General features: G+C 47.0%; 1 protein-coding gene across 1 annotated transcript; it reads right to left on the bottom strand.

The window, feature by feature from the left end:
- Window positions 1-253: 253 nt before the first annotated feature.
- LOC128834617 (60S acidic ribosomal protein P1-like) lies at window positions 254-575 on the bottom strand. The gene has a single exon (XM_054023552.1). The coding sequence runs from the start codon at window positions 572-574 to the stop codon at window positions 269-271; it is 306 nt and encodes a 101-aa protein (XP_053879527.1). The 5' UTR covers window position 575; the 3' UTR covers window positions 254-268.
- Window positions 576-11,869: the final 11,294 nt, after the last annotated feature.

The raw sequence follows: 11,869 nt of genomic DNA, 5'->3' as shown, positions 1-11,869 counted from the left end.
AATTTTGTTCTGTTTATTTCTGTATGAAAATATTTTTAACTTTATTTTGAAACATTTCCCTTTCCAACCCAAGTGTTGTTCTGTTTGCATTTTTGATGAAACTACTTGTCTTTGCAATGAAAATGTGTGAAACATTTGAATTTTCACAAGTTTTCAAGACAAAAGCCATTTTTGCTTGAAAACTGGACTCATTTTGACTCAGAAATATTGTGTATATTCATGATACAAAAAGTCAGTGTAGTCAAAGAGACCAAAGCCCATGTCATCATCAGATTCCACAGATTCTTCTTTCTTTTCTTCCTTTCTTCTCCTCAGCAGAGGCAGCCCCACCAGCGGGAGCAGCACCCCCAGAAGGAGCAGCAGCAGTTGGAGCACCACCAGCTCCTACATTGCAGATCAGGCTTCCAATGTCAATGTTAGCTAGAGCCTTTGCGAACAGGCCTGGCCAGAAAGGTTCAACATTTACTCCAGCTGCTTTAATAAGTGAATTAATTTTGTCCTCCGTGACAGTGACTTCGTCGTCATGCAGGATGAGCGTGGTGTAGATGCAGGCGAGCTCGGAGCTGGAGGCCATGGCTGAATGGGCGGGTGGCAGTGGGGCGTGGTGCTAGTCACCGGGTGTAACGGCCTTAGCTTCAGCTGAAGGACACAGCACCTTTTGCGGCCAGAGAGACAAGAGAACCATTCATGACACTTTTCTCAAATACACTTATTTCCATATGGAAAAGCAAAAAAAAACAAAAACAAAAAATCAGAGTTTGTTACAGATATTTCTCACAGCTGTGCTGGGAAGTTTCTGGTCCGCACTGTGATCGGTCACATTTCTGGGGTTAACTGAACCTCTGTCCCCTCTGTGGTCTGCTTGAGAGTGCCAATTTAGGTTTCAGGCTTCCAACCATCACCTCTGTATGGGTGGGGACCTGCAGCCCTCTTCCTCCAGACTGGGGATGTAGCCTTGCAGTCTCCCTGTGTTTATCCCAGCAGGTCTGAGCTTAGCCTAAGGATATGTCTACACTGCAATTAAAAACCTGTGGCTGGCCCATGCCAGTTGACTCAGACTCATGGGGCTTGGGCTAAGGGGTTGTTTAATTGTGGTGGCAACTGGAGTCCAGGCTCTAGGACCTTACAAAATGGGAGGGTCCCAAAGCTTGGGCTGCAGCTCAAGCCTGAATGTTTACACTTCAACTAAACAGCCCCTTAGCCTGAGCCCTGTGAGCCCGAGTCAGCTGGCACGGGCCAGCCGCAGGTATCTAATTGCAGTATAGATATACCCATAGAGGCCCAGATCCGCAAAATGACGTTGCATTGCAAAGGTGAGTGTCACAGTGCCAGGGCCACCAAGTGGGGCAATTTGCCCCAGGCCCCAGGCCCCAGACCCCGCACGGGCCCCAATGAGTATGTCGGAGGCTCCCCCCGCCTCCGTCTTCCCCCATCCCCCGGCGTCTCAGCTGGTAAGAGGGCGGGGCTGCGAGCTGCGGCCGAGCGGCTCCTGGACGCAGCGCGCTGAGGCTCCGGGAGAGGGGGTAAGCGGCATGGTAAGGGACCAGGACTGGGCACCCCCCAACCCCATCCCCCACAGCCCTAACCCCCAGCTCTGAGCCCAGCCCCTCTGAGCCGTACACCCCCCGACCCCATCCTCCCCACAGCCCTGACCCCAGCTCTGAGCCCAGCCCCTCTGAGCCGGGCACCCCCCCCGACCCCATCCCCCCTCACAGCCCTGACCCCCAGCTCCGAGCCCAGCCCCTCTGAGCCAGGCACCCCCCCGACCCCATCTCCCCACAGCCCTGACCCCCAGCTCCAAGCCCACCCCCTCTGAGCCAGACACCCCCCTGACCCCAGCTCCCCACAGCCCTGAGTCCAGCCCCTGTGAGCCGGGCACCCCCCAACCCAGAGCCCAGCTCCCCACCCAGCCCTGGGCAACAGTAGCACCACCCCCAGGCAGTGACAGCCCATTGGCACCAACCATCACCATCACCCAGCAACAGCCCATTATGTAATTGCAAATGTATACATACCATTAAAGCATTTAATGTTTTTAAATAATGTATTTAGTGTATTTTCAAATTATTACAAATTAATTTTTTAATGTATTTCACTAGTTATTTTTTACATTTCCAAATACATGTTACTATAGTATTGCAACTTTTTTTTATGGAAGTGGCCCCCGAAATTGCTTTGCCCTAGGCCCCCTGAATCCTCTGGCTGGCCCTGCACAGTGCCTAATTTTTAGGAGCCTAGGAAATCATAGGAACAACAGTGTGACACTGCAAAGCCTAAATTATGTGCCTATACTCCCATACAATGAATGGGGAGAGAGAGGTGCCTCAGAATGGGAAGCACAAAAGCCAGCACACTATGTGGGGGAGCCATTTAAGCTAGCCAGTGGAAGATACCAAAGGGAGGCATGTGTCCTAGGCTCCATCCCTCTCGTAGATATAGATACTTATCTCTGCTAGTAACACACAACTGGGAACCCCTCTCCTGATGGTGGCATGTGCTGGACTATAGGATATTCTGATTTGTATCTTCCTCAATCTCTCCTGTTGACGTTGTTCCACTTTAAATAATTATATTGGGCCAGAGAAAGAATGAGACTCACTCTATAACCCAGTGGTTAGAGCACTAACCTGAAAGGTGGGTTCAAATCCTTTCTCCTCAGCATGCGGGGGTGGGGAGTTGAATTGGGGTCTCCCACATCCCAGGTGAGTACCCTAACGAGTGGGCTAAAGGAATATCCTCCTCCTTCCCCCTCCCCCCGACTTTTTGTGCGGAATTAGGTGGCCTCTGAGCACACTTACTGGCTCAGACTCTGCACGTGACTTAGGCAGAGGAATACCTATCTTCCCCCAGTTTTTGGAAGTTTTTGGAAAGTGTAGGGGACAATTTCCTGGTGCAAGTGCTGGAGGAAACAACTAGGGGCAGTGATCATTCCCCTCTGTTCGACATTGGTGAGGTCTCATCTGGAGTACTGTGTCCAGTTTTGGGCCCCACACTACAAGAAGGGTGTGAAAAAATTGGAAAGAGTCCAGCGGAGGGCAACAAAAATGATTAGGGGGCTGGAGCACATGACTTATGAGGAGAGGCTGAGGTAACTGGGATTGTTTAGTCTGAAGAAGAGAAGAATGAGGGGGGATTTGATAGCTGCTTTCAACTACCTGAAAGGGGGTTCCAAAGAGGATGGATCTAGACTGTTCTCAGTGGTACCAGATGACAGAACAAGGAGTAATGGTCTCAATTGCAGTGGGGGAGGTTTAGGTTGGATATTAGGGAAAACTTTTTCACTCGGAGGGTGGTGAAGCACTGGAATGGGTCACCTAGGGAGGTGGTGGAATTGCCTTCCTTAGAGGTTTTTAAGGTCAGGCTTGACAAAGCCATGGCTGGTATGATCTAGTTGGGAATTGGTCTTGCTTTGAGCAGGGGGTTGGACTAGATGACCTCCTGAGGTCCCTTCCAACCCTGATATTCTATGATTCTATGATCCTATGATTACTAGCGGAGATAAGCACCTTTCTCCGTGAGAGGGGCAGGGCTTAGGACACACCCCTCTCGTCGACATCTCCCATTGGCAAGTTTAGGCAGAGAGCTGGCTAGCATGCTTGGTTTTGTGGGTTGGATTCTAAGGGTATGTTTACACTATGAAATTAGGTCGATTTTATAGAAGTCGATCTTTAGAAATTGATTTTATACAGTCGATTGTGTATGTCCCCACTAAGCATATTAAGTCGGGGGAGTGCGTCCTCAATACTGTGGCTATCATCGACTCACAGAGCAGTGCACTGTGGGTAGCTATCCCACAGTTCCCGCAGTGCACTATGGGTAGCTATCCCACAGTTCCCGCAGTTTCCGCTGCCCATTGGAATTCTGGGTTAAGCTCCCAATGCCTGATGGGGCAAAAACATTGTTGCGGGTGGTTTTGGGTACATGTCGTCAGTCTCCCCTTCCTCCTTCCCTCCGTGAAAGCAACAGCAAACAATCGTTTCATGCCTTTTTTGCTGGGCTACCCGTGCAGATGTCATAGCATGGCCAACATGGAGCCCACTCAGTTCAGCACTGCTGTTGTGAGCATTGTAAACACTTTGCGCATTATCCTGCAGTATGTGCAGAACCTGGCTAAGAGACGCCAGCACGAGGACGATTGTGAGGAGGACATGGACACAAACATTCCTGAAAGCATGGGATGTGGCAATTGGGACATCATGGCAGCAGTGGGGCAGGTTGATTCAGTGGAACACCGATTCTGGACCCGGCAAACAAGTACAGACTGGTGGGACCGCATAGTGTTGCAGGTATGGGATGATTTTGACTTTTGCATGCATAAGCCCACTTTCCTTGAACTTTGTGAGTTGCTTTCCGCCGCCCTGAAGTGCAGGAATACCAAGATGAGAGCTGCCCTGACAGTTGAGAAGCGAGTGGTGATAGCCCTGTGGAAGCTTGCAATGCCTGACTGTTACAGGTCAGTCGGGAATCAATTTGGAGTGGGCAAATCTACTGTGGGGACTGTGTGATCCGAGTAGCCAATGCAATCACGATGTTCTGTTATCTCGGGTAGTGACTCTGGGAAATGTGCAGGTCATACTGGATGGCTTTGCTGCAATGGGATTCTCTAACTGTGGTGGGGCGATAGATGGAATGCATATCCCTATCTTGGCACTGGACCACCTTGCCAACCAGTACTAAACTGCAAGGGTACTTCTCAATGGTGCTGCAAGCACTGGTGGATCACAAGGGATGTTTCACCGACATCAACGTGGGATGACTGGGAAAGGTACATGACACTCGCATCTTGGGCGTCTGGGTGAGGAAGATATGGAACTTGGGGAGGAGGGCAGGCGGTTATACAGTGGATGCAGGGGGGGGTCTGTGCTTTCGTTGGCTTTTCTGCAGCTCCACCAGATGCCTCATTATGTCTGTTTGCTCCCTGTAGCAGGGTGGACACCTGCTCCTGCCTGGAAGGGCCTGAGATAGCCCAGGGAGCAGGCAGCATGAAGGCTGAGCTGATTGGGGGAAGTGGCTGCAGCTGGGGCCATCCCCCAAACAGCCTCAGCCGGCCCTATAAAGGCAGGGAGCCAGGAGCTCAGGCCAGAGTCTCTCTTTGCATTCAGAGAGAGAAGGGCCTGGCTGCAGGGAGCGAAGAGAGAGTAGCTGGGTGAAGCAGGGCTGGGGAAAGGCTGAGGAGCTCCAGCCTGGATAGCCCCAGGCTGCAGCCTAGTAGGAGGCCAAGGGGTACTGAGGTTGCAGAGGGCAGCCCATGGGTAGGCCAAGGCAGCAGGTCCAAACCCTCCTTGCCAGTGATGAGGAGCCTATACTGCAGTCTGCCCCAGGGAGCGGGGGCTAGTTGGTGACTGGCAGTGGCCTCATTCTAAAGTGAGGTAGGGATAGTGGGTGGGGGTTCTCTGGGGAGGGGAGACCCTAGTACTGAGGGGTGTACTGCCAGGGGGCAGCACCCCAGATACAAGGGCACCGGGGTCTAGGAGGGACATGGGGGCCAGAGGACAGGTGGATCACCAGCCTGCAGGGAGTGCTCCAGGATGCTGGAAGAGCTAATTCCCAGAAGAGACCAGCAGGAGGCTCCGCAGGGGTGAGTCTGCCCCTCTACGCTCCCCCATTAGCCTCAGCGTCACCTCCTGCCTCTGCTCATCGTGCTCACTGTATGCTTTCCTGGCCTCTGTCACTGAATGCCTCCATGCATTCAGCTGTGCCCTATCAGTGCGGGAGGACTACATGAGCTCGGAAAACATGTCATTGCAAGTGTGTTTTTTTTCGCCTTTTAATCTGCGATAACCTCTGGGATGGAGATGATGGGGGGAGCGTAGAAACATTTGCACCTGCGGGGAGATAAAAAGGGAGAGTAAAATTTAAGAAGATACATTTCTGAGAACAAAATGAAGACTCTTTCACAGTGAATCAAGCAATTCACAGCAGACAGCACTTTGGACTTTAGGTACAAGGTCGCATTTTGCCTTTTATATTGAGCGCCTGCTGGTATGGTGACACATCACACATGGCTGGGCAACAGAATTTGGTTTCCAGGCAGCCATGGTAAGCCAAAGGGTATGTGGGGTTGGCTTCCTATGCCTTCATAACATGTGGGAATGGTTTCAAACTGCAGTGCCCTCCTTTCCCATAGCAAGCAATGCCGGTTGGGTTTCACATTTAAAAGGAGGGGCTGCGGTTTTCAGGTGGATGTGCAGCACACACCTCCCCCCACCCCACCTCATGGCTATTCTCTGGGATGATCCCTTTTAGCCAAGCGGAAACAGCCCAGCATGAACGGGGTCCTTTTACTGATCCCTTACAAAAATTCCCCTATTTCAACCAAGTGACCATGAATGATATCACTCTCCTGAGGCTAACACAGAAAGATATAGACCAAATATTGCTTGAGTTTGACCAAAACCCAGGACCATTCGCTGCCATGCTTTGTGCTGCAATGATTCCAGGCTACTGGCTTGGTGTGGTAAAGTGTCCTACTGTGGAGGATGAAATAAGGCAGCCCTGCCCAGAAACCTTCTGCAAAGGTTTTCAGAGTACCTCCAGGAGAGCTTCATAGAGATGTCCTTGGAGGATTCCCGCTCCATCCCTAGAGACGTTAACATACTTTTCCAGTAGCTGTACTGGCCGCGAATGCATCCCAATTCTTCAGGGCAAATCAAACATTAAACACTATTGCTTTTAAGCCCTGTACTATAGTTACAAATGTGCACTCACCAGTGGTGCCTTCTCCGGCTTCAGGGTCAGGGATCCCACCTTGGTGATGAAAAGGTCCTGGCTGCTGGGGAGAACGGATTCACCAGTTTCTTCTGGGCATTCTCCTCTTCCTCCTCCTCCTCCACAAAATCCTCCTCCCTGTTGCGTGAGACTCCCCCCTTGCAGGTGTCCACGGACAGTGGTGGGATAGTGATAGGGTCCCCCCCAGAATGCCATGCAGCTGATCATAGAAGTGGCATGTATGGATTTCTGACCTGGAGCAACCATTTGCCTCCTTTGTCTTTTGGTAGGCTTGCCTGAGCTCCTTGACTTTCACGCAGCACTGCTGTGTGTCCCTGTTTAGCCTCTCTCCACCATGCCCTGTGCGATTTTGGCATATATATTAGCATTTTTTCTTTTTGATCGGAGTTTGGCCTGCACAGATTCTTCTCCCTTACAGAAATCAGATCCAGTGTCTCCCATTTGGTCCATGCTGGAGCTCGTTTGCAGTTCTGGGCGGACTGCATGGTCACCTGTGCTGCTGAGCTCACCACGCTGACCAAACAGGAAATGAAATTCAAAATTTCCTGGAGCTTTTCCTGTGTACCTGGCTAGTGCATCAGAGTTGAAAATGCTCTCCAGAGCGGTCACATTGGAGCACTCTGGGATAGCCCCTGGAGGCCAATACCATCAAATTGCATCTGCACTACCCCAAATTCGACCCAGCAAGGTCAATTTTAGCGCTACTCCCCTCGCCGGGAGGAGTACAGAAGTAGATTTTAAGAGCCCTTTAGGTCGATGGAATTGGGTTGGTTGTGTGGATGCATTCATTTTAAAATCGACCTAACACAGTTAAATTCAACCTCACCCCATAGTGTAGGCCAGGGCTAAGTCACCATTTCTCCCCCTTCATTGTATAGGAAGACTAGGCTTCCTATATAATAACTCAGGCTGTGTGGATTGCAATTGTTCCTGTTATTTTCTAGGAGACTAAGAGTATGTCCTACACTACAATTACTACAGCAGCACAGCTTCCGTGCTGCAGCGCTGTACTGTAGACACTTCTTATATCAGCGGAATGGGTTATTGATGTAGTTAATCCACCACTCCAAGAGGCAGTAACTAGGTCGACAGAAGAATTAGCCATGTCTACAGTTGGGGTTAGGTCAACCTAACTACAGTGCAAAATGTTTACAGCTCTGAGTGACATATCTAGGTTGATCTAATTATTAAGTGTAGACCAGACCTAAAAGTTAGGTGTTGAGACACTGTGTGTCACAATGCCTAAATCCCTTTGTGGATCTGGGCCAGTGTGTTCAAGTTTTAGTTAAAGGCAAAATCCAGCAGTTACTTTAAAATTCATTCTTCCAGGAGTACAATCTAACTGTTTTTTGTGCAGCAAACCTGGTACAAACTCTCAAAAGGCTTTACACAAAAGTATTATTCTGCTTTCCCAGGGAAATTCATTGATGCAAGCTTACAAGTGGTTTTTAATCTTTTTTCCCAATTTTTAGTTGTATGTTCTTTTACTCATGAATATTCTGATGTTTATTTATTTACTCACAGTCAGATCACGTGTAGTACATAATTACATACTTTATCATTTACTGACTGATTTATTACATGCTGTATTGATATAATAATATACCCTACCATGCAGAGCTGAGGAGCCATACCTTCATCAAATGGAGCTTCAGAGAGACACACACTAATCAGAGAGCTGTCCTGTCACTGCATTTAGATGGCATTTGCACTGTCACAACATATACACACAATGCTGTGACACAGATATCACAATGCAGCATCAGGACACCACTCTACATTTGTTTTGTGACGATCAGCAACTCCATTCAGTAACATATTCATTCTTTTGTCTGCCCCTTCCTTGTTTCTTGGAAAAAGGGTGTTTCTTCTCACACTCTTTCCCTATTTCTCTTTCCTTCCTGAAGCCCAATCTTCCCTGGTGTTTTAGCATCTTGTGGAAGGTCCTGAATGTCTTTAATTGCCACTGAAGTCAGTGAAAGATGAAAATGGTCAGCATCTTGCAGCGCATGCCCCTGGTTGCTTGGAAAACTCATAGGGGCTTGGACTTACATGTTTAGGGCAGCGGCCTATACTGCCTCACATGTGAGCGCCAGGATTCCACAAGAAATAGGGTTGAGAGCCCAGAGCAACTGTATTTGGCTGTAGAGTCACATGTTGGATATTGCTGCATTAATACTGATACTTTAAAAAATGCCAAAATGTTTTTGAAAGTATGAGCCATTTCACTGGCCTATCTTATCACAGGATGTAATCAATAAATCATATGCCAGTTCTGGTCATTCTGCATGTCAGATGTGTCAAGTCACATGTCTACATCAGTGTCCAGACTAGCACAGATTGCATGTTTGTTATTGTGTCTTTCTACCTCCTCAGTGCTGACTTAAGAGCTATTATCCTAAGTTCATAGTAATTGCAAGAAAATTCCATCTGTTTGCCCCCAAAGAAGGAAACTGAATAAAGAAATTCAAAGGAAACTGCACTTACTAACCACAACATGCCCCCACCTGTGGCTCTGCTAACGGATCCTCATGCTCATGGGAATTCCATGAAGTAAACGAAGTGCTTTCCCAGTAAGAAATCTGCATAACCTCTAAGTCATGCCAGTTCTCACCAACTGGTTAAGCTGAAAGATGAAAGTCACTTTTGATATTTACAGACCATGACTTATTGATTGTTGTATGGCATACACAGACCAGTTCAATAGGGAAAATGCTTCTTAATGGAAAATGAAGCCGATAGTAATTTTATTGTAAGGATGCTCTTTGCCTGTCTTCTTCATTTGTCATATTGTAAACTAACCTAATTCAAATGCAAGCTACAGTTTAAAATTGTACTGAAAATCAGACAGGAGTAAACAGATCCAATTCAGCACACCAGACGAGAATACAGATTACAAAAAATGTACAGATCTGACGGGAGAAAGATTAAAACATCAGACTAAGAGCCAGGATATCAGGCTTCTATTCCTAACTCTGCCAGAGAATTCCTATGGGACCTTTGGACATAAGGTACAGAGGTTAGTTTGCCCATCTGTGAAATTAAGGTAACAATACTAACCTGCATCACAGAAGTTTTGTGCGGCTTAAATTAATATTTGTAAATGGCTTTCAGACTGACAAAAGTGCAAATCATTATTTCAGTATTATACTCCTGGCTAGAATTTCCATAGTAAGAGAAGTTTGTTAGTGTTAATTTTGGCTTGTTTTTCTGCTAAATAAGGGGACATTGTAATATGTTTCTGAATCTACTGTCCTTTTTGGTATCTCACTGTGATTGATTTCCACTTAATCAAGGTTTATGGGCAAACCTTCAAAAAGCTACTCTGTTCTGACATCACATGTAACATTTAGGAGCCTCCCTCAAGATGGCACTATTAAACTGCTTCACATACCTCTGAACACTTGCATAATCTTGTTTATAAAGCACTGAGGTCATTTTAAAGCTAAGATCACCCGATGCTAATTTGGCCAATTATTTTCAATTTCTTTTTGGCAAAATGCCTTTTTTATGTCTAGATGCAGACATTTAAAGGCAATGTTTGTGTGAAGGCTCTGCCAATAGAGTTTTGCAGTCAGGGAGTGCTTGCTGGGATTACAGTTTTGGATCTGTTTGAGAAACTGTGAATCCCTCTGAATCAGTTGCAATGTTGCATTACATTCCTTTCAGTCCTTCAGCTGAAACCCAGGATCTGCACTATGGGGGAAGATACAAAGGAGAGGGGGAGGTAGATTTATTCCTCCAGGCTCTGTGAGTTTAGGTCACCTTCTGCATGCAGATATTCCTAGTCCCCAAGCACCGTGCCCCAGCCCACCTCACTTCTGTTCCTGTTTTCTCCTTCATTGTCTCCAGTACTGAATTGTGGCCTGGCCTTAGTAGTTCCTCCCCTTTAGTTGAGGGTCAGACCTTTAGTTTTTGGTAGGCCTAAACCCACCTGTCCCAATACTGCAAATAGTACCGTGCCCCAGCCGGCCTCTAGACCCTGTGGAGCTCCTATGGTGGGTCTGGGCATTCTGTGCAAGAAGGGGAGAGGGGGCAGGGAAGAGCCAGGGGGATGCTCATTTTTGCCTTCCTCACCCAAACCCTCCAGGAAATCCACAAAATAGCTTCATTAATCCTGAGTCTGCATTGGCCTTTGTATATCCAATCCTCCTAGCTGTGAGCATCCCCTTAATGGGTTGGGAGGTCCCACTGCTTAGGCCAACTGGTCCTTATCTTTGTTGTTCCTTTGCCACAAGGCCATTACCCCTCCTCATTCACATTCTGCCTGAAGGCCCACCTCTGTGGTAACCGCCATTGCATTAGTACCATTTATTTGTATTATGGATGGGCCTACAATATGCTAAATGCTAAGAACACACACATGCTGCAGTGCAGAGCTGACAAAGAACACATTAAATGGCTGAACGGTGGTGAGATGGATAAAATGTACAAAAGAAAGCTGAATGTATTTCCAGTCCTAGGATATCTGGTATTTCTGAATGGTTTCTATTATGTGAGGTGTATAAACTACAAGGAGTATTTAAGGAATTTTTATGACCGTATGAATGAATAATAATTTCACGGTGCAAGAAATGAGACTCAAAACCTAGTATAAAACATGATACAATGTTTTTGTTTGTAGGTATCATTCCTTTCTCACGGGGAATATCAAAAGTATGTATTTTTACTCATACAGCTCTTCTCTTCTTATACCCATCTCCTCTCTCAAGTCTTCTGTCCTTTCGTCTTCCCCCTCATTCAAATTCTTTGCATGATTTTTTTATGGCATACACAATAATGTTCTTGTACTAGCCATATATTTACTGATTTTTAACGTGTTTAAAATCTCTCTGTATAAAAAGAACTAAAGCTAAAAAAACAAAGGGGAAAAATGAAAATTTCTATCTCTTCATTAGTTCATTTTTAACTCTGTACAAACAATAAAAGTAATTTTATAACAGAGGCCTAATTTACCAAATGACTTTTCTGCATAGGTTATAATGGATGCCAGTGAAAGATGCAAGAAAGTACACATTGGGATGCATGCATTCCTAGTTGCTAAATCTGTCATGCACATGCATGTATTGAATGTTCCTGCCATGATACTCTGAAGCAATGTAACTGGCATAGAAAGATGAAGGAATATAATATGAATTTT

Source organism: Malaclemys terrapin, chromosome 3 (assembly GCF_027887155.1).
Source record: "Malaclemys terrapin pileata isolate rMalTer1 chromosome 3, rMalTer1.hap1, whole genome shotgun sequence".
Classification (NCBI taxonomy): domain Eukaryota; kingdom Metazoa; phylum Chordata; order Testudines; family Emydidae; genus Malaclemys; species Malaclemys terrapin.
The sequence above is the reverse complement of the archived record's forward strand: the minus strand, read 5'-3'. Positions and strand labels throughout refer to the sequence as shown.

Coding starts and splice junctions, on each gene's coding strand:
- LOC128834617 (XM_054023552.1), bottom strand. CDS start 574: ATGGCCTCCAGCTCCGAGCTCGCCTGCATCTACACCACGCTCATCCTG.